This window comes from Rana temporaria, chromosome 11 (genome assembly GCF_905171775.1).
Source record: "Rana temporaria chromosome 11, aRanTem1.1, whole genome shotgun sequence".
NCBI lineage: Eukaryota > Metazoa > Chordata > Amphibia > Anura > Ranidae > Rana > Rana temporaria.
The window spans coordinates 161,212,807-161,235,494 of NC_053499.1; the positions used below are offsets into that span (position 1 = coordinate 161,212,807).

General features: G+C 46.5%; 1 protein-coding gene across 1 annotated transcript in view; it reads left to right on the forward strand.

The window, feature by feature from the left end:
* Nucleotides 1-22,688, forward strand: part of CDH13 (cadherin 13) — a 561,676-nt gene that overhangs the window by 465,181 nt on the left and 73,807 nt on the right. Inside the window, exons 9-10 of the mRNA XM_040329592.1 lie at nucleotides 19,788-19,970; nucleotides 21,171-21,424. Of these exons, the coding sequence (XP_040185526.1) occupies nucleotides 19,788-19,970; nucleotides 21,171-21,424 (437 nt within the window). The remainder of the gene's footprint in view (nucleotides 1-19,787; nucleotides 19,971-21,170; nucleotides 21,425-22,688) is intronic.

Here is a 22,688-nt window from a genome sequence, read left to right on the forward strand (position 1 = left end):
AGACCTGGTTCACACTACTTCTTAAACTGCATAAGGATATATAGCATATTACTGCATAAAGGGATTACCATCTACTCCTGTGCAAACAGACCTGGTTCACACTACTTCTTAAACTGCATAATTATATAGAGCATATTATTGCACATTGGGATTACCATCTACTACTATGCAAACTGACCTGGTCCACACTACCTCTTTAACTGCTTGTGTTTAAAGACTATTTTGCCATATAGTTAGTGTTGTTGCCCATAGTCTGGACTACCTTCTTCTCTCTCTTTCAGAAATACATATTAACTATTGAGATACTTGCTCTAAATATATTGAGGTTTTGCTTCTATATGTTATATCAGGAGTGCTAATTTCCTACATGACTCAAGTTCAGTACCTATATATTCAAAAAGCACTTACTAAAGACTTATCCTTGTCATTGCTCTAGACAAAGGTTACTATATAGTTTAACAAGTATTAAACTATTTCTACATGTTTTGCTCCAATCAGAGGATATGATGATATAGACCCCATACTCTTATAGTTCAGTGAGAGTGAGCTGGTGGTTAATTCTGATAGGCCTCTACAGCTGGAGTCTAAACTTGAGACAGAGTGTTCTCTGAATCAGGGTCGTAACATAATATTCCAACCCCTTTAAAAAAAAAAAAAAAAAAAAAAAAAAAGGGAAACATTCAAGATGGATCCAGCTGAACTTGCAAATCATTTAGTTACACTCTCCCAAAGAGTGGATAACCTGACTGCTAACATGAATGAATTGCGTGTTCAGAATGATACCTTACGCAATCTCAATCATGCACAAGCTAGAGACAGACCTGAAGCTAAGGTCTGCCCACCAGAACTTTTTTCTGGTGAAAGGAAGAATTATAAACAATTTATTAGTTCATGTCGTTTGATGTACGAATTACGTCCGCGCACTTATTACTCTGATAGAATAAAGATCCTCACTTTAGTTACCTATCTCAGAGGTGAACCCAGAGTGTGGGCTGATACATACATAGAAGAACATGGAGATCTTTTGGGAGCTTTTGATACTTTCATTAATGAGATGTCTCTCTTATATGAAGATCCTAACAAACAGCTAACAGCCGAAAATTCAATCAGAACCCTCAAACAGGGTAAGAGGCCTGTGGAGGACTTTATTTCAGAATTTAAATGCTGGAGCAGGGAGACCCAATGGTCAGAGATTGCTCTTAGAAATCAATTTCGTTTGGGTTTATCAGAGGCTATGAAGGATGAGCTTGCTCGCGTCGTGCTCCCTGATACTCTAGAAGACCTCATGCACCTATCAGTGACTATCGATCGCCGTCTGCGTGAGAGAAAGGCAGAACGTGCAAATACATACCCAGTCACTTCCTTCAGGAGATTCAGATCGCCTTCAAAAGAGTCTCCAATGGAACTTGGAACTATAAGAGGACCTTTGACTCCAGCAGAAAAGCAACGCCGTAGAGCCAATAATCTATGTCTTTATTGTTCAGCTCCAGACCACATTGTGTCTACCTGTCCTCTACTTAAGAAAAACTCTGAAGGTAAATTTTCCCACATTAATAAATTAGACTCATCCCTTTCCACGTCTAATCGATATATCTTTATCCTTCTTACTCTACAGTGGGATCAAGAAGAGATTTCCATTGAAGCAATGGTCGACAGCGGAGCCTGCGGCAACTTTATAGATTCAAGTATTGTAGAATCAAATAAAATTCCCTGTGTGTTTAAGCAAAATCCAGTGTCACTCACTTTTATTGATGGGTCCAGTTCAACTCATGGTCCTGTTATATCTCAGACATCTCCCCTAAAGGTTACATGTGCCACTGGTCATTCTGAGACCCTCAAATTTGATATTATTTCCTCACCTGTCTTTCCCATTGTTCTAGGCCTCCCATGGTTACTTCTTCATCAGCCTATTTTCTTATGGTCCACCAAATCAATTTCTTTACAGTCTGATTATTGTAAACAGTTCTGTTATTCCCCATGCATCATCTCTTTCTCTGACGCCATTCCACATGACCTACCTGAATATTTACATGATTTCCTTGATGTATTCAGTAAGACTAATGCAGATAAACTTCCTCCACATAGAATTTACGACTGTCCCATAGACCTTATTCCCGACAGTCCTATTCCTACTGCTCGAATCTACCCCCTCTCTCAACCAGAGCTTGTACATTTAAAAGAGTACCTCGATGAGAATCTAAAAAAGGGGTTTATTAGGAACTCCACCTCTTCAGCAAGTGCAGCTCTCTTTTTTGTAAAGAATAAAGATGGTTCACTCCGACCAATCATTGATTATCGTTCCCTCAATAATATCACTGTAAAAAATAGATACCCATTACCACTCATTCCGGAACTCATTGAGCGTCTACAGAACGCCAAGATCTATACAAAACTGGACCTCAGAGGTGCATATAATCTGATCAGAATCCGTTCGGGTGACGAATGGAAAACTGCCTTCAAAACCCGATATGGCCTTTTTGAGTATTGTGTGATGCCTTTTGGTTTGTGTAACGCTCCAGCAACTTTTCAGTGGTTCATTAATGATATTTTTCATGATCTACTTGATATTTGCGTTGTAATTTATTTGGACGACATCTTAATTTATTCTGAGAATCAGGATGAACATCACAAACATGTGCGCTGGGTTCTGGCTAGGCTTAGGACACACTCTTTGTATGCAAAACTTGAAAAGTGTGTATTCAGTCAAACTACTATTTCCTTCTTGGGTTACCAAATTACTCCTAGTGGAGTTCAGATGGATCGATCTAAGGTAGATTGTATTCTGTCCTGGCCTGCACCACAAACTAGGAAAGCTCTTCAGAGATTTCTCGGTTTTTCAAATTACTACAGAAAGTTCATAAAGAACTTTTCAGCTATTGTGAGACCATTAACCAGCTTAACCAGTTCAAAGATACCTTTTGTTTGGAATGATGATGCACAGAAATCTTTTGACACACTCAAGAATAGTTACACTTCTGCTCCTATTCTTCAATTGCCAAATCCATCATACCATTTTACATTAGAAGTAGATGCTTCGCATTTTGCTCTTGGCGCTGTACTCTCCCAACAACCTACATTATCGGAACCACTACATCCAGTTGCCTTTTTTTCCAGGACACTCTCCTCAGCGGAAAAAAATTATCCTATTGGCGAGAAAGAATTACTAGCAATAAGAGATGCTCTCTCTAACTGGAGACATTTGCTGGAGGGTTCAACACATACTATCACCATCCTCACTGATCATCGAAATTTACAACACTTAAAATCTTGCAAAACTCTCTCTGCCCGTCAAGTCAGATGGAGTCTATTTTTTGATAGATTCAATTTTGTTATTTCCTACCTTCCTGGCACTCAAAATACTAAAGCAGACTCTTTGTCTCGTATGCATGAAGAACAAACATTGGAGATTCCACCATTTTCAATTATTCCATCCAATAGGATTCTGGGTACTACTATGACCTTCAATAAATTGCTTATTCAAACCCTCACTAAAGAGAGATCTCATTTACCTATGGGTTTACAACAAGAGTCTAACGGACTATTAACTTTTAACAACAAGATATATGTTCCACCAAAATTGCAACTTATGTTACTAAAACAACTTCATGATGCTCCACTTGCAGGACATCCTGGCATTACTAAGACCCTTCATCTAGTCAAGAGAAATTACTGGTGGCCAAATCTCACAAAGACAGTTCAGGACTATGTTAATTCTTGTCAGACCTGTGCCACCAACAAACATTCTAGAAAACCTCCCTATGGTCTATTAACTTCTATCCCAGTACCAAATAGACCTTGGGACGTTATTTCTATGGATTTCATAGTTGACCTCCCAAGGTCAAATGGAACAAACACCATCATGGTCACAGTTGATGTTTTAACAAAGATGGCCCATTTTGTACCTTTGAAGAGGTTACCAACCTCTCAAGAGACGGCAAAGGCTTTCATATCCAATATTCTTAAACTTCATGGCTTACCATCTCAGATCATTTCAGATAGAGGCTCACAATTCATTTCCAGATTCTGGAAAGCTCTCTGTCAAACGCTACAAATAGATCATCGCATGTCTACCGCCTATCACCCCCAAACTAATGGGCAAACAGAACGGGTAAATCAAACACTGGAACAATATCTGCGCTGTTACTGCACCCACCTCCAAGACGACTGGTTTCATTTACTTCCACATGCAGAATTTGCTTACAACAACGCCTCCAGTTCATCCTCCCAGTTTTCACCTTTTTACGCAAATTATGGTTTTCATCCTAATAATTTACCGTCTACTTTTCCTTCAACTAATGTCCCTGCTGTTCAGAATCTTTTATCAACCATAAAGGATACTCTAGATACTCTCCGTTCTAATCTTGAAGATGCGCAGATTAGACAAAAGAAGTACTACGATTCTCATAGAACAAAACCCCCATCTTATAAGATTGGAGATTTGGTATGGTTATCTACTAGGAATTTACGACTCAAGATTCCTTCTAAGAAACTTGGCCGTCAGTACACGGGACCTTTTCCAATTTCCCACATCATTAACAATAATGCTGTCAGATTAATTCTACCCTCCGATTGGAAGATTCATCCATCCTTCCATGTTTCATTAATTAAACCTTTCAAACCAAACCCTTTTCCAAACAGAGATCCACAACCTCCTCCACCAGTTCAAGTTTTTGGTGAGACTGAATATCAAGTAGAGAAAATTTTGGATTCTAGGAGGAGAGGTTCTTCCATTCAATACTTGATTCGTTGGAAAGGCTATTCTCCCACAGATGATTCCTGGGAATGCTCATCAGATATTCATGCCCCTAGACTTATTAAGCAGTTCCATCACAAATATCCTGATAAACCATCTCCTATTAGGCGCCCCGGATGGGCCCCCTTGAGGAGGGGAGTATGTAACGCTATTAGCGTTAATTTATGTACTAGGAGCGCAGCTTTACCTAATATGACAGCTGCGCTCCATTCACAAAGACATCCGCGTCACTTCCGGTACGCGGACGTCTGCGCTCCACGCTGGAACGCGGAAGTGCGTTCCAGTGTGCGGCGCTCGGCGTGCATGGGAGACCGGGCTATTTAAACCTCCAGCACTGGCGACAGGTTGTTGGAATATTCCTGTTGGACCCTGTCGCCACCTGGAGACCCTCCACCAACTCACACCAACCTTGAAACTTCACTTTTGGGATACTTGGATCCTGATCTTAGTTGCTATACTAGATAGAAGGACCACCAGCGTTACACCTGTGCTTATTTTCCCAGTCTGGACTACCTCCTAACCGCAAGTATATAGAGTATATTACTGCATATTGGGATTACCATCTACTCCTGTGCAAACAGACCTGGTCCACACTACTTCTTAAACTGCATAAGGATATATAGCATATTACTGCATAAAGGGATTACCATCTACTCCTGTGCAAACAGACCTGGTCCACACTACTTCTTAAACTGCATAAGGATATATAGCATATTACTGCATAAAGGGATTACCATCTACTCCTGTGCAAACAGACCTGGTTCACACTACTTCTTAAACTGCATAAGGATATATAGCATATTACTGCATAAAGGGATTACCATCTACTCCTGTGCAAACAGACCTGGTTCACACTACTTCTTAAACTGCATAAGGATATATAGAGCATATTATTGCACATTGGGATTACCATCTACTACTATGCAAACTGACCTGGTCCACACTACCTCTTTAACTGCTTGTGTTTAAAGACTATTTTGCCATATAGTTAGTGTTGTTGCCCATAGTCTGGACTACCTTCTTCTCTCTCTTTCAGAAATACATATTAACTATTGAGATACTTGCTCTAAATATATTGAGGTTTTGCTTCTATATGTTATATCAGGAGTGCTAATTTCCTACATGACTCAAGTTCAGTACCTATATATTCAAAAAGCACTTACTAAAGACTTATCCTTGTCATTGCTCTAGACAAAGGTTACTATATAGTTTAACAAGTATTAAACTATTTCTACATGTTTTGCTCCAATCAGAGGATATGATGATATAGACCCCATACTCTTATAGTTCAGTGAGAGTGAGCTGGTGGTTAATTCTGATAGGCCTCTACAGCTGGAGTCTAAACTTGAGACAGAGTGTTCTCTGAATCAGGGTCGTAACAATGTATGTTTAATGCTGTACAGTGCGGCTGGATACCGAGTCAGCAAAACCTCGCACCTGCTCTCCATAAGAGCTTTATGAGTTGCTTTTATTGCTCTTTAACTCTGTATTATTTTGTGCAGAATATATTTAAAATGTGTTCGGAACACGGCGTAGGATGGCGGAGGATGATGGAGGGTGGCGGAGAGTGGTGGAGGACGGCAGAGGATGGCTGAGAACGGCGGAGGATGGTGGAGGATGGCGGAGGGTGGCAGAGGGTAGTGGAGGATGGCGGAGTGTGGTGAAGGGTGGTGGAGAATGGCGGAGGGTGGCTGAGGGTGGCGGAGGATAGTGGAGGATGGCGGAGGATGTCGGAGGATGATGGAGGGTGGTGGAGGGTGGCGGAGGATGGTGGAGTTTGGAGTAGGATGGCGGAGGGTGTTGGAGAGGAGCAGAGGATGGTGGAGGACGGCGGAGGATAGTGGAGGATGTCGGAGGGTGGTGGAGGATGGCGAATGATGGTGGAGGATGGTGGAGAATGGTGAAGGTTGGCAGAGGATAGCGGAGGGTGGCGGAGGGTGGTGGGGGGTAGCAGAGGATGGTGGAGGACGGCGGAGGGTGGTGGAGGATGGCGGAGGACGGTGTAGGGTGGTGGAGGATGGTGGAGGATGATGGAGGGTGGTGGAGGATGATGGAGGGTGGCGGAGGATGGCGGAGGGTGGTGGAGGATGGTGGAGGATGGCGGAGGGTGGCGGAGGGTGGCGGAGGGTGGCGGAGGATGGCGGAGGATGACGGAGGATGACGGAGGATGACGGAGGATGGCGGAGGATGGCGGAGAGTGGTGGAGGGTAGTGGAGGATGATGGAGGATGGTGGAGGATGACGGAGGATGATGGAGGATAGTGGAGGGTGGCGGAGGGTGGTGGAGGATGGCGGAGGGTGGCGGAGGGTGGCGGAGGATGATGGAGGATGACGGAGGATGACGGAGGATGGCGGAGGATGGCGGAGAGTGGTGGAGGGTAGTGGAGGATGGTGGAGGACGGCGGAGGGTGTCGGAGGATGATGGAGGGTGGTGGAGGGTGGCGGAGGATGGTGGAGGATGGTGGAGGATGGTGGAGGGTGGTGGAGGGTGGCGGAGGACGGCGGAGGGTGTCGGAGGGTGGCGGAGGGGCTGAAGTTGTTAAGGTGACTTAGACATAGGAGGTGCATGGGGAGCTGAAACAAGGATTTCTCAATCTCTCCAGTGGATTATGGGTTCCACCAGCCCCCCCACCCAAAGTGACTCCTGTCACAGGAAGCTTTATGGACTGGGGCTGCTCTAATAAGTCCTAGATGTAATAGCCATTCCCTGTTACCTCCAGGAAAGGTGGCTATAGAGAAGATTAGGGAGAAGTTTGTCTTATTGTTGTTAAGTATTGTTATTATTATTATTATTATTATTATTATTATTATTATTATTATTATTAGCTGCCCTAAGCGTGGATCATTGGCACATTCTCAAAAATAGTTTAGCACCAGGATGATTTTACCGATGTATTTTTTTTTCTTTGCATTGTTTTGTTTTTTTGCGCCTTCTTTGGTCTTGTAGTAAGGAGGACGAAGATCAGTAGAACGGCGGATAAAACGGCGGGCTCTTGAGCGTAATTGATGAAGCAGATGGCGTTTGATTTAGTAGCACAAAACAGATCTGAAGTCCGACCTCATGTGAGAAGGAGAATTCTCCTGTACATCAAACGCCTCTGAGGGGAACCTGCCGCGCGGTATAACATCAGAACCACACGAGAGACGGGCCGACGGACGTAACCTTTCGTGTTTTGTCATGGTGAGACTCGGTGGAAGACTTTACCTGCTAAGCCGTTCCTCCAGGGCCAGGCTGAGAAACTCTCATCGTTGTTTTTACTGTACAAGTTCCATCCAATCTCCTGAACTGTGTCCTTGGGAAAACCCAAATGTGCTTTTTATCATTCTACTTTCTTCCTTTTTTACTGGATTTTAAAATTATGAAATCATTTCGATCAGGGGTCTCCAAACTTTCTAAACAAAGGGCCAATTCGCTGTCCTTTAAACTTTGGTCACTGCTGTCACAGATTTAATCAGACTTTGACGGTTATCAGTACCGCCTATCAGTGCCCATCAGTGCCGCCTCATCAATGCCTCCCCATCAGTGCAGCATCATCATTGCCCACTTTAGTGCCCATCAGTTTCCATCAGTTCAGCCTATCAGTGCTGCCTATCAGTGCTGCCTATCAGTGCCCATGAGTGCCACCTCATCAGTGCAGCCTTGTCAGTGCCTCTTTATCAGTGCCGTAAAGATATGAGCGGCGTAAGTCTCCTACGCCGTCGTATCTTGAGGTGCATATTTACGCTGGTGCACATTCGGACTTACGACGGCGTACGTGGAGATATGCCATCGTAAGTTCTTTGTGAATCCAGGCCCTGGAGTGCCGAGGTTCGCCATCACTGGTCTATCACATAAATTCCCAATAAAATGAATTTACGTTTTTGGTTGTAAGATGACAAAATGTGGGAAATTTCAAGGGGGTATGAATACTGTAACGGAATGACCCGTGACAAACAGAGACGTTGGAAGGATTAGGGGTACTCCTGTGCCAGCGTCACTAATCACTCTTGTGTCTATGGTCACCCTGTGTCCCTTTTGGGCATAGGGTGACTGAGAAATATTAATTAGAAATTACAGGACAGGGGGACATTACTGATGGCTCATATTACAGGATCTTGAGATATTGCAAAGTGTTGGTTTATTCTGACCCTACCGGTCAATAGAATGACTCTTTCAATGCTTAGCCCAGGCTATTGAGTTGTTAAATGGTGCTGGCTCTTGAAAGGCCTTTCATTGTGTGATAACACTGTTTAAAGCCTATTGATGCTCAGGTGTGAATACCTTCCTGTCGGAGACAGACCGTCTGTCTAAAGATGTGGATTGAGGGGAAATCATTGTGTGATGGTGTTTTGTTTGAATTCTAATAATAAAGGAATGTGACTTCTCAGGTGTAGTGATTAGGTCATGTTAATTATAAACTGGCGCCGAAATGTCTGTAATGTTTAGTAATTAGCCCATCTGAAGGTGTATTGAAGCCCCCCCAGTGTGTGATGTGTGGGTGGAGAGTTTGATTGTTCATGTGATTACTGAAACATGCCTTGTAAAGTGTACTGTATATAAACTTGAGAGCTAACCATTAAAAGTGTTGTTAAATTTTTGAAGCAGAGAATAGAGCTGTCGGTCTCATTTTCTGGGGAATTTATATGGATTGGGTCCTGTTGGTTGGAGTGTCAGATAAGCTGTCGTGGTTGATGGAAGATCGTAAACGGTGGTGACCGTTACAAATACTTTTTCAAGGCACTGTATAATCCGACACCATGGACAGCGCCTGTACAGGAACAGGAGCGGCGTTGTGTCCAGTAGACTCGTGACCCCAATATGGGACCTTGGGGAGGAGAGCGGAGGAAATCGGTTATCCCTTTTTTCCGGCGCTCCCGTGTAATTCATGTCAGGACGGCGGCGTCAGACGCCACACAGGAGAGGGCCGCACTGCCCGCAGCATCCACGCTCTGGAAAGAATTAATTTTCTCTGCCTATTAATTTCTTCGCACACGTTGGCTCGGAAATATTCCTCTCCTTCTGTAATTGATTTGCAGTAAAAGCCGAGGAAGATCTGTCAGAGTTTTCTTATTGTGGGGCCCTGAAGTGCTTCACTTAGAACAGAGATAATTGTTTCTTTTTTAGATAATGATTGGAGTAAAATAACCGAGCTGGATGGCGATGTGCGTTGTGGAGTGTTGCTGACATAACCTGCGTTGTGCGTTCATTATTGACACAGGCCGTGGGCGTGAGTGGTGGGGGCGCTACCGTAAAGGTCTTCTAAACAGGACAGACATGATGGCACTTCATTATCCGGAAATTGTTATTATGTATCTTCTCTCCGATTCACCGGAGTAATAAAAGTCTGTTTATGTGTGTTCCCTTAAAGGGCCCCTTCACCTTAAAGCATGGGTGCTCGACCTGTGGCCCTTGCAAGGCTGAACAGTTACAAGCAGAGGCGGCTCTAGGCTTTGTGAGGCCTTAGGCAAAACTTGACATGGAGCCCCACTCACACCCATGATGGGAAAAATAATTCAAGGACAAGAGCCTCTTCCCCACAACCCTGGCCGGTGGTTGTGGGGGTTTGTGGGCAGGGGGGCTTATCGGAATCTGGAAGCCCCCTTTAACAAGGCGGCCCCCAGATTCTGCTCTTTAATAACTAAGGGGCGGGGGCCACCCGGTGATGTCATCTGGTGAACCCGCCCCCTTGTGACGTCATTGACTGAGGGCATGTAGGGTCATTGGCAACACAAGGGGTGGTGTCACCGATCACTGAGCACAGCAGCGTTAAGGTCCCCTGTCCCTTAAAACTGGGGTAATGCATTGGGTAAGTTAGAATGCCGCGAAGCCCCTGTGAGTGCGAGGCCTTAGGCGACCACCAAATTTGCCTAATTTAAGAGCCGCCTCTGGTTACAAGCATGCCTCCCAAAGGTAAAGGCATGGTGGAACTTGTAGTTCTGCAACAGCTGGAGGGCCACAGGTTGAGCACCCATGACTTAAAGCCAGGGCTTTTTTTTCTCAGAGGATAGGTGCAGGTACTACCCCCCTTTCTGAGTCACCCCTTGTCTCCACCCCCTATCCACCTCTGAGCACGTCCCTTGGTACCACCTCCTAGCCACCTTCCAATACCGCCCTCCAGCCACCTTCCAGTACCGCCCCCCAGCCACCTTCCAGTACCGCACCCCAGCCACCTTCTAGAACTGCCCCATAGCCACCTTCTAGTACCGCCCCCAGCCACCTTCCAGTACCGCCCCCAGCCGCCTTCCAGTACCGCCCCTAGCCACCTTCCAGTACCGAGCCCCCAGCCACCTTCCAGTATCACCACCCAGCCACCTTCCAGTACCGACTCCCAGTCACCTTCCAGTACCACTCCCCAGACACCTTCCAGTACTACCACCCACCAGCCACCTTCCAGTACCGCACCCCAGCTACCTTCCAGTACCGACTCCCAGCCACCTTCCAGTACCACCCCCCAGCCTCCTTCCAGTACCAATCCTCAGCCACTTTCCAGTACCACCCCCAGCCACCTTGCAGTACCGCCTCCAGCCACCTTCCAGTACCGCCCACCAGACACCGTCCAGTACTCCCCCCCAGCCACCTTCCAGTACTGCCCCCCAGCCACCTTCCAGTACCATCCACCAGCCACTTTCCAGTACCACCCCCCAGCCACCTTCCAGTACCGTACCCCAGCCACCTTCCAGTACCAACCCCCAGACACCTTCCAGTACTGCCCCCAGCCACCTTCCAGTACCACCCACCTTCCAGTACTGCCCCCCACCCTCCTTCCAGTACTGCCCCCCAGCCACCTTCCAGTACTGCCCCCCAGCCACCTTCCAGTACCACTTCCCAAAAACCTTCCAATATCACCCCCCAGCCACATTCCAATACCACCGCTTTTAGAGAATACAGAACCAAATTTTTTTTGGTACTGGAAGGTGTCTGTTGGGTGGTACTGGAAGGTGTCTGGGGGTTAGTACTGGAAGGTGTCTGGTGGGTGGTACTGGAAGGTGTCTGGTGGGTGGTACTGGAAGGTGTCTGGGGGTTGGTACTGGAAGGTGTCTGGTGGGTGGTACTGGAAGGTGGCTCATGACATGAGGAAGCACCAGTAGTTACCGTGTGAAACATGTCAGCTGTTGATTGCATCTTTTGCTGTATGGTTTTTAACCAATAAAGAAATGGTTGTTGGAGTGCGGCCATCCGGATTGAATTATTTTCTAGGAGCCGGTTCCTGGTTGGTCGCTACAACACACGAATGCTTTTGGCACCGTTGTATGAGCTCCAATGTGCGAAGATAACACACATTTAATGGGCTCCTTCTCTGATTAACATTTCACTTGCCTAATTTGCCCTCGGAGATCTCATTATATCCGGCAGCTCCTGTTCTCATCCAGGAAACATCCCTAACAAGATTGCTCCTCGTGTTCCTCTCCTTGTTTAGCGACACAATGGAACGGTAACCATAGCGGAAGACGAGAGGCTTTCATCACAGCGACTGGTGGTCTCCATACCGCGGGAAGTTTCCTTTTCCGTGTTCTCCGTCCCCCATCACCGATCCCTTCCCGTAATATAAAGGAAAATCCCAACGTGGAGGATTGTTGGTTGGCGTTGCGGATTCTCAGATGCTAAACTTTTAATGGCCGGACTTGATTGGTCTCTCCAAGCATTCAGCTGTAATTATCCAAAGAAAACTTTCAGTCGTATTGTTGTGAACGGCACGGGAAATCTTTCCATCGGTAGGTTGTCATGTAATAACGGCGCGCCGAGACGGAAGAGACAAGTTGTGGGACGCTTGCTGGGCTCCGAACATCTGCAGTGTAACGACTTCCGATCCAAGGTGCCCAACGGAAGAAAACCATCGCGGGTCCCCGCAGTGTAACGACTTCCGATCCAAGGTGCCCAACGGAAGAAAACCATTGCGGGTCCCCGTCAGTGTAACGACTTCCGATCCAAGGTGCCCAACGGAAGAAAACCATCGCGGGTCCCCGTCAGTGTAACGACTTCCGATCCAAGGTGCCCAACGGAAGAAAACCATCGCGGGTCCCCGTCAGTGTAACGACTTCCGATCCAAGGTGCCCAACGGAAGAAAACCATCGCGGGTCCCCGTCAGTGTATTGACTTCCGATCCAAGGTGCCCAACGGAAGAAAACCATCGCGGGTCCCCGTCAGTGTAACGACTTCCGATCCAAGGTGCCCAACGGAAGAAAACCATTGCGGGTCCCCGCAGTGTAACGACTTCCGATCCAAGGTGCCCAACGGAAGAAAACCATCGCGGGCCCCCGTCAGACACCTCCAGCTGGTTCTTCACAGATAAAGCAGTAAAAAAAAATACAATACGCTTCCAAATACAAACCGCAAAGAACAGGCGGCACTACAAGCAAGAGAGGGTTTATACAACTGAGAACAGTGGCGGCTGGTGCTCCAAATTTTTCGGGGGGCGCAAACAAACTGAACATTTTTTGAAAAAAAAAAAAAACATCAAACGCAACCATTATGCCCATCAAACGCAACCATTATGCCCATCAAACGCAGCCACTGTGCCCATCAAACGCTGCCACTCTGCCATTCAAACGCAGCCACTGTGCCCATCAAACGCAACCATTATGCCCATAAAACGCAGCCACTGTGCCCATCAAACGCAGCCACTGTGCCCATCAAACGCAGCCACTGTGCCCTTCAAACGCTGCCACTGTGTCAATAAAACGCAGCCACTGTGCCCATCAAACGCAACCACTGTGCCCATCAAACGCAGCCACTGTGCCCTTCAAACGCTGCCACTGTGTCAATAAAACGCTGCCACTGTGCCCATCAAACGCAACCATTATGCCCATAAAACGCAGCCACTGTGCCCATCAAACGCAGCCACTGTGCCCATCAAACGCAACCATTATGCCCATAAAACACAGCCACTGTGCCCATCAAACGCTGCCACTGTGCCCATCAAACACAACCACCTGTGCCTTTTAAATGCAACCACTATGCCCATCAAATGCTGCCACTGTGCCCATCAAACGCTGCCACTGTGCTCATCAAACGCAGCCAGTGTGCCCATCAAACGCAGCCACTGTGCCCTTCAAATGCTGCCACTGTGTCCATCAAATGCAACCACTGTGCCCATCAAACGCTGCCACTGTGCTCATCAAACGCAGCCACTGTGCCCATCAAACGCAGCCACTGTGCCCTTCAAATGCTGCCACTGTGTCCATCAAACGCAACCACTATGCCCATCAAATGCAGCCACTGTGCCCATCAAATGCAACCACTATGCCCATCAAACGCAGCCACTGTGCCCATCAAACGCAGCCACTGTGCCCTTTAAACGCTGCCACTGTGCCCATCAAACGCAACCATTATGCCCATCAAATGCAGCCACTGTGCCCATCAAACGCTGCCACTGTGCCCATCAAACACAGCCACTGTGCCCTTCAAATGCTGCCAATGTGCCCATCAAACGCCACTGTGTCCATCAAATGCTGCCACTGTGCCCATCAGACGCAACCACTATGCCCATTAAACGCAACCACTGTGCCCTTCAAACGCCACTGTGTCCATCAAGCGCTGCCACTGTGCCCATCAAACGCAGCCACTGTGCCCATCAAACGCAGCCACTGTGCCCATCAAACGCAGCCACTGTGTCCTTAAAACGCAGCCACTGTGCCCATCAAACGCAACCACTGTGTCCATCAAAAGCAGCCATTGTGCCCATCAAACGCAACCACTGTGCCCATCAAACGCAGCCACTATCCCGGCAAAGAAAGCTGATGTAACGTACAAACAATGATGTCACTGAACGTGAATTTTTTTGACGACTCGGCTGTTCATCTTCCTGTAAATATCATAAAATATATTCCGTGTTCCGTCTCCCAATCTACCAAAGGCCATTGTCAGCCGACCCTATGAAGTGTCACTTTATTACCCGCCGCTGAAAGCCCCGAGGAGCTGGATAAAGATGCCGCACAGCGATATGAAACGAGAATGACATCACAGAGGACATTGACAGATTACCCAATATACAGCGCCTGGAAAAAGTATTCACACCCCTCTATATACAGCGCCTGGAAAAAGTATTCATACCCCTCTATATACAGCGCCTGGAAAAAGTATTCATACCCCTCTATATACAGCGCCTGGAAAAAGTATTCATACCCCTCTTTATACAGCGCATGGAAAAAGTATTCATACCCCTCTATATACAGCGCATGGAAAAAGTATTCACACCCCTCTATATACAGCGCCTGGAAAAAGTATTCATACCCCTCTATATACAGCGCCTGGAAAAAGTATTCATACCCCTCCTATATACAGCGCCTTGAAAAAGTATTCATACCCCTCTATATACAGCGCCTGGAAAAAGTATTCATACCCCTCTATATACAGCGCCTGGAAAAAGTATTCATACCCCTCCTATATACAGCGCCTGGAAAAAGTATTCATACCCCTCTATATACAGCGCCTGGAAAAAGTATTCACACCCCTTGACATTTCCCTCACTTTCTCATGTTACAACTAAAACCGTAAAAGTATTTTATTGGGATTTTATGTGAGAGACACAAAGTGTCACATAATTGTGAAGTAGAAGGAAAATGATACAAATAAATCTGTGAAAAGTGTGGGGGGAGGGGCATTTGTATGGCGCCCCCCGGAGTCGATACTTTGTAGGACCCCCTTTCTCTACAAGTCTTTTTGGGGATGTCTCTACCAGATTTGCCCATCTAGAGAGGGACATTTCTCCTCCATTCTTCTTCTCTGTAAAATATCTCAAGCTCTGTCAGATTGGATGGAGAGCGTCTGTGATCAGCAATTTTCAAGTCTTGCCACAGATTATCAATGGGATTTAGGTCTGGACTGTGACTGGGCCATTCTAACACATGAATAGGCTTTGATCTAAACCATTCCATTGTAGCTCTGGCTGTACTTTAGGGTCGTTGTCCTGCTGGAAGGTGAACCTCCGCCCCCCCCCCCCCCCGGGTCTCAAGTCTTTTACAGACTCTAACAGGTTTTCTTCTAAGATTGCCCTGTATTTGTCTCCATCCATCTTCCCATCAACTCTGACCAGCTTCCCTGTCCCTGCTGAAGAAAAGCATCCCCACCACAGGGATGGTGTGTTCAGGGTGATGTGCAGTGTTAGTTTTCCGCCACACATAGCGTTTTTTTTTTAGGCCAAAAGGTAGAATTTTGGTGTCATGTGACCAGAGCACCTTCTTCCACATGTTTGCTGTATCCCCTCCCCCACTTGGCTTCTCACAAACTGTAAACAGGACTTCTTATGTCTTTCTTCCTCCAATGTCTTTCTTCTTGTCACTCTTACATAAAGGGCAGATTTGTGGAGAGACCACTAATAGTTGTCCTGTGGACAGATTCTCCCCCCTGAGCTGTGGATCTCTGCAGGTCCTCCAGAGTTACCATGGACCTCTTGGCTGCTTCTCTGATGAATGCTCTCCTTGCCCGGTCAGTTTAGGTGGACGCCCATGTCTTGGTAGGTTTGCAGTTGCGCCATACTCTTTCCATTTTCCGATGATGGATTGAACAGAAGCTCCGTGAGATCTTCAACGCTTGGGAGATTTTTTTATATAACCGAACCCTGCTTTATACTTCTCCACAACTTTATCCCTGACCTGTCTGGTGTGTTCCTCGGCCTTCATGATGCTGTTTGTTTACTGAGGTTCTCTAACAAACCTCTGAGGGCTTCACAGAACAGCTGCATTTATACTGCGATTAAATGACACACAGGTGGACTCTATCTACTAATTAGGTGACTTCTGAAGGCAATTGGTTCCCCTAGATCTTAGTAAGGGGGCGCCATACAAATGCCCCTCCCCCCACACTTTTCACATATTTATTTGTATTATTTATCATTTTCCTTCCACTTCACAATTATGTGACACTTTGTGTCTCACATAAAATCCCAATAAAATACATTTATGTTTTTGGTTGTAACATGACAAGATGTGGGGAATTTCAAGGGGTATGAATACTCTGAGGGCTTCACAGAACAGCTGTATTTATACTGAGATAAAATTTCAGTTACCATGGGCCTCTCGGCTGCTTCTCTGATGAACGCTCTCCTTGCCCGGCCCGGTCAGTTTCGGTGGACTGCCATGTCTTGGTAGGTTTGCAGTTGTGCCATACTCTTTATTTCTTTGTTTTCCCCCTACCATCAGAAGAAGACTGCACCACTCTTACCTGGCTGTCACAGTGGTGTGATAGTCTGCAGACTCATCCTGACCTAATGAGATGCCAACAACATATTCATGGAAACTCCGCAGAAGCCGTTTCATATTCATCTCACCGCGGGAAGCGTCTGTAAATTATCAAGAACTTCTACTTCTCATGCACATAATTATATTCGGCATCGAGAAAAACGCGATTGTAATTTAAACACCGTCTTTTTCAAAGCATCTCGCAGACCCAAACTTCTGTTTTATGAAATACCTTTAAAGAGCTCGGCATTACGTTTTATTGTTATTCAACGCAAAAAAAAAGTTTTATTTCGCTGTGTAACATGGCGGCCCGAGCCCTTATGCTTATGTTTAACCGCTTGCCCACCGCCGCACAAACGTCGACAGAATAGCATGGCTGGGCAGAGGGGCGTATAGATACGTCCCCTTTAATTTGCCGTTGTGTGGTCATGCGCGCGACCCTGTCGCGAGTTCTGTGACCGTGCCCGCGGGACCCGTGGACTCTATGTCAGATGCCAGATACGGCGGCGCATATTTGCACTTACGCGGCATATCTCGAGATACGTCGGCGCAAGTGCTTTGTGAATCCGGGCCAACATCTCCCCGTTCTGCATAGTGACATGTCACTGATCGTCTGTTCCCTGATGTTTGTGTGAAACGCGTGACCTTGTGTTGGTGTCTTTGGTGTCATCACTTTGAACAACAAAAGGCAATCGTAATTCCTGGTTGTGCAGCCATTTCTTTTCTTACAAGTTTCCCACAGAGACGGGCCGGGGCTGGCACTCTACGAGACATTCCACCTCAGGTTATCATCATACACCTGGAGCAGCGGTTCTTTTTCTTTGTATACGGTCGGATTGGTTCAGTGGTGACTGGTTCTCTTTGGGTTCCTGTGTGGTTTTCTTTGGGTCCTTCTATGGGTTCAGTGGTTGGTTCTCTTTGGGTTCCTGTGTTGTTCTCTTTGGGTTCCTTCATAGGTTCAGTGGTGACTGGTTCTCTTTGGGTTCCTGTGTGGTTCTCTTTGGGTCCTTCTATGGGTTCAGTGGTTGGTTCTCTTTGGGTTCATGTGTGGTTCTCTTTGGGTTCCTTCATAGGTTCAGTGGTGACTGGTTCTCTTTGGGTTCCTGTGTGGTTCGCTTTGGGTCCTTTTATGGGTTCAGTGGTGACTGGTTCTCTTTGGGTTCCTGTGTGGTTCTCTTTGGGTTCCTTCTTAGGTTCAGTGGTGACTGGTCCTCTTTGGGTTTCTGTGTGGTTCTCTTTGGGTCCTTCTATGGGTTCAGTTGTGGTTGGTTCTCTGGGTTTCTTCATAGGGTCAGTGGTAAGTTCTTTCAGTGAGCCCCAGCTGATGATTTAGGTTGAGTCTTTGGCTGGTGATCCTGACGCTGAGAGTGGTCAGTCATGCGGGTGGGGGCATGTAGGGTCCCCCCAGGCTGACTTTGTTGGAGAGCATTTTGGGTTCCTGTGTGGTTCTCTTTGGGTACTTCTATGGGTTCAGTGGTTGGTTCTCTTTGGGGTCCTGTGTGGTTCTCTTTGGGTTCCTTCATAGGTTCAGTTGTGACTGGTTCTCTTTGGGTTCCTGTCTGGTTCTCTTTGGGTCCTTATATGGGTTCAGTGGTTGGTTCTCTTTGGGTTCCTGTGTAATTCTCTTTGGGTTCCTTCATAGGCTCAGTGGTGACTGGTTCTTTTTGGGTCCTTCTATGGGTTCAGTGGTTGGTTTTCTTTGGGTTCCTGTGTGGTTCTCTTTGGGTTTCTTCATAGATTCCGTGGTGACTGGTTCTCTTTGGGTTCCAGTGTGGTTCTCTTTAGGTCCTTCTATGGGTTCAGTGATTGGTTCTCTTTGGGTTCCTGTGTGGTTCTCTTTGGGTTCCTTCATAGGTTCAGTTGTGACTGGTTCTCTTTGGGTTCCTGTGTGGTTCTCTTTGGGTCCTTATATGGGTTCAGTGGTTGGTTCTCTTTGGGTTCCTGTGTGGTTCTCTTTGGATCCTTCTATGGGTTCAGTGGTTGGTTCTCTTTGGGTTCCTGTGTGGTTTTCTTTGGGTTCCTTCACAGGTTCAGTGGTGACTGGTTCTCTTTGGGTTCCTGTGTGGTTCTCTTTGGGTCCTTCTATGGGTTCAGTTGTGGTTGGTTCTCTGGGTTTCTTCATAGGGTCAGTGGTAAGTTCTTTCAGTGAGCCCCGGCTGATGATTTAGGTTGAGTCTTTGACTGGTGATGCTGAGGGTGGTCAGTCATGTGGGTGGGGGCATGTAGGGTCCTGTCCCCGTTACTGGTCAGAGGTGTCATAGACATCATCTTTTCATGAAGTCTTCTCATACATAGGATGTGCCTTTTTTTAACAAGTGGTTTTTTCTTTCTAGAAAAAAAAAAACAGATTTGTATTATTCATAGCTCCTTGAAATAAGTCCATTTGTAATTTAAGCTTTTAGAATGAGGTATTTGGATAGTTTTCATAAGATACTTAAACCCAAAGTTTTGGAATTATTGTCCTCTTTAAATCAACAACAAATAAATTATTTAAACCCAAATGAAAAAAAATGAAAAAATCTGGACTTGGCCCCCGGCGCTGTTATGTGCCGTTCTATAGGTGATTTCTCGTGGCGATTGAGAGATTTACTGTTTTGGAAAAATACAATTTTCCTTTGAAGTCTTGACTGCAATCTATCAAAAGTAGAGGTTGTTAAAGAGTAATAATATCTCAGCCATTTCCTCTAAACAAAGTCATTGTTTCAGAGATAGGAAATGGGCTTCCTGGCAAGAAACAAGTATTGGATTATTTTGTTGTTTTTTCCCTTCTTTTGCTGTTTTACCCAATTTATGGAAAGTTGAGTAGCTGATGGCGTTTACGTTGGAGAAGTGTGAAATCAGAATTTAACTTTTGGTTTCTTTTTTTTTCCTCTTTCCAGTTTCAAGCCACGGTAAAGGAAGGAGTTACGGGCGTGATGGTCAACCTAACGGTGAATGACAAGGACGACCCTACTACTGGAGCATGGAGGGCCGTTTATACCATCATTAATGGAAATCCAGGCCAGAGCTTCGAAATTCACACCAATCCCAACACAAATGAAGGGATGCTTTCTGTGGTCAAGGTATGGAGAGAGGGGAAGACTTTGGTGATGGGTTATTGGTTGGGTAGATGTTGGGTAACTTGCCATTTTGCATTTAAGCTGCTTGGCTTAGCTGCTGAAAAACTATGTTTGAGGTTTGTTTTGCACCTACCTTCCCCGGACTGGAGCGACTAGCAGATGTGCAACATGGAAACACTATAGTGGAAGGCAGGGGCGGACTGACCATTGGGCCCCATGCCACTAGGGGGCCCCATCAGGGTTGTCAGGCTCAATAAAACCAGGGACAGTATGTTATTCACCCTTCATCCTTCTGGGTTCGTGGCCTCCGACTTGAGTGACCGGGGGCGCGATGATGTCACTCCCACACGTGTGTAGGGGCCGCCATTTACGGCACAGGCTCTGAAGGTCCGGCATACCGCGCCATACCGCCATATTTATTTCTCCAAATAAATACAAAGGCCCAGATTCTCAAAGACTTACGACGGCGTATCTCCAGATACGCCGTCGTAAGTCCGAATGGCCGCCGTCGTATCTATGCGCCTGATTCATAGAATCAGTTACGCATAGATTTGGCCAAGATGCAAGCGGCGTAAGTCTCCTACGCCGTCGTATCTTGGGGTGCATATTTACGCTGGCCGCTAGGTGGCGCTTCCGTTGATTTCCGCGTTGAATATGTAAATGAGCAAGATACGCCGATTCACGAACGTACGTACGCCCGTCGCAATTAGTTACGCCGTTTACGTAAGACATACGCCGGCGTAAAGATAAAGATGGCCTCTAGGTGGCGCAGCCCATGCAAGGTATGGACGTCGGAACAAGCGTATCTTTTTACGTCGTTTACGTAAGTCGTACGTGAATGGGGCTGTACGTAGGTTACGTTCACGTCACAGGCATTGACGTGATTACGACGTGATACTGAGCATGCATCCACATGGGGTCACGCTTAATTTAAATACAACACGCCCGCGACCTGCCTACTTTGAATTACGCGCACTTACGCCGGGCGATTTACGCTACGCCACCGTAACTTAGGACGCGTGTGCTTTGTGAATACAGCACTTGCCTCTCTAAGTAGCGGCGGTGTAGCGTAAATAAGATACGCTACGCCGGCACAACGTTATGCCACCCTACGTGAATCTAGGCCAAAGTTACCATGTACAAGGTGCTTCATATCTTCACGTCACAGAAGAGTGATATAAGGTCTTACATTCTGTTTTGCAGCCGTTGGATTGCGAGATTTTGGCGTTTCACACTCTTCTAATCAAAGTCGAGAACGAGGACCCTCTCATCCCAGATGTGGGCTACGGAGCCAGCTCCACCGCCACCGTCCAGATCAATGTCCTGGATGTGAACGAGGGCCCGGTTTTCCACCCGGACCCCATGAAAGTGTCAACGCCAGAAAATATCCCGGTTGGATCTATGCTGCTCACTGTAAGTGCCACCGACCCGGACACCTTGCAGCACCAGACGATCCGGTAAGTGCACTCACTCACTTTTACGTTGGCATAACTCTTGAGTTTTGGCGTTGACTTTACTCAAAGGCTCTTTGGATTTACAATATAATGTCAAGATGTGTGTGGCTCCAAAAAAAATGGCTCCAGTCTTGTGGTTGGTACTCTCTGGATTGGTAAGTCCTCATTGGGAGCCAGAAATGTTTAGGCTCGGAGAGACTTTGGGTGGGATAGAGCCTCCAAACCTTAAATACATGGACTCTGATCCCGAAGAGGTTGACCCACCTGCAAGCGTAGCTTGAAAAGCAGCAGGGAGGAGTCAGCACATGTTTATGAGTTGGCGTGGAGTAGTCCACAGCTGGGAGAAAGTGTGGACTGTCTGCAGAATTCGGATTGCTTGTCTTGTATCCGAAACGGATGGGAACCCTAAACCCCAGCGTGGGACTGGTATACTGGCGGTGAGCCATTTTGTGATGTTAATTATACCAGGACTAAGGACAGAGCTGGGGGTTAATACTGAGTGGGGGATCAGCAGAGCTGGGGGTTACTACTGAGCTAGAGGTTAGAGCTGGGGGTTAGTACTAAGCGAGAGAGCAGCAGAGCTGGCATTTATACTGAGTGGGGGACCTATTATTCAATATTACTGTGTTAGGGAGTGTTTGGGCAGGTTCATCTTATACCAGACAGTTGGGATGAGTCTATATCATCTGCTGTCTGTATCTCTGGATCTGATGATGGTTATGAACAGTTTTCATTGTAAGTGTCCCCCCCTCCCCCCTCGCCTATTATTCCATTATGTCCTCAGTGCGATCTTCCCCAGTGTTTGACAGGCTTACTATACCTTTGAAAGCAAACCAGTATTTGTATCATTATACTGCTCAGTGAAAGGCAGACAACGAGCACAAAATGGCAAATTCTCCAATTCAAAAACCAACAGCTCTCCGAATGCGAGGCTAGCAAGGGTTTAACTGCGGCAGTGCCGGGAATCAAAAGGGACTGTGGTCCTCTATTGGCCGTTGTGTTTTAGTGACACCGGGATTATGGACTATTTGCTCTCCTTAGTTTGCTTGTTTTTGGATGTCCAGTAAGGACCATTTACCTCCACGAGTGGCTGGCTACTAGTGGTCTTAAGTTCCCATATTGCAGAGCATATAAGAATTATATGTCACCCAACTGGGCCATCAAAGTATGAAATAACTTTTTATAATACAGTCCCAATGCCGAGAAATACCAGCACCCCCCACCCCATGTTGGTTCTGATTCATTCACCAAGAATGGGCTCATTTCT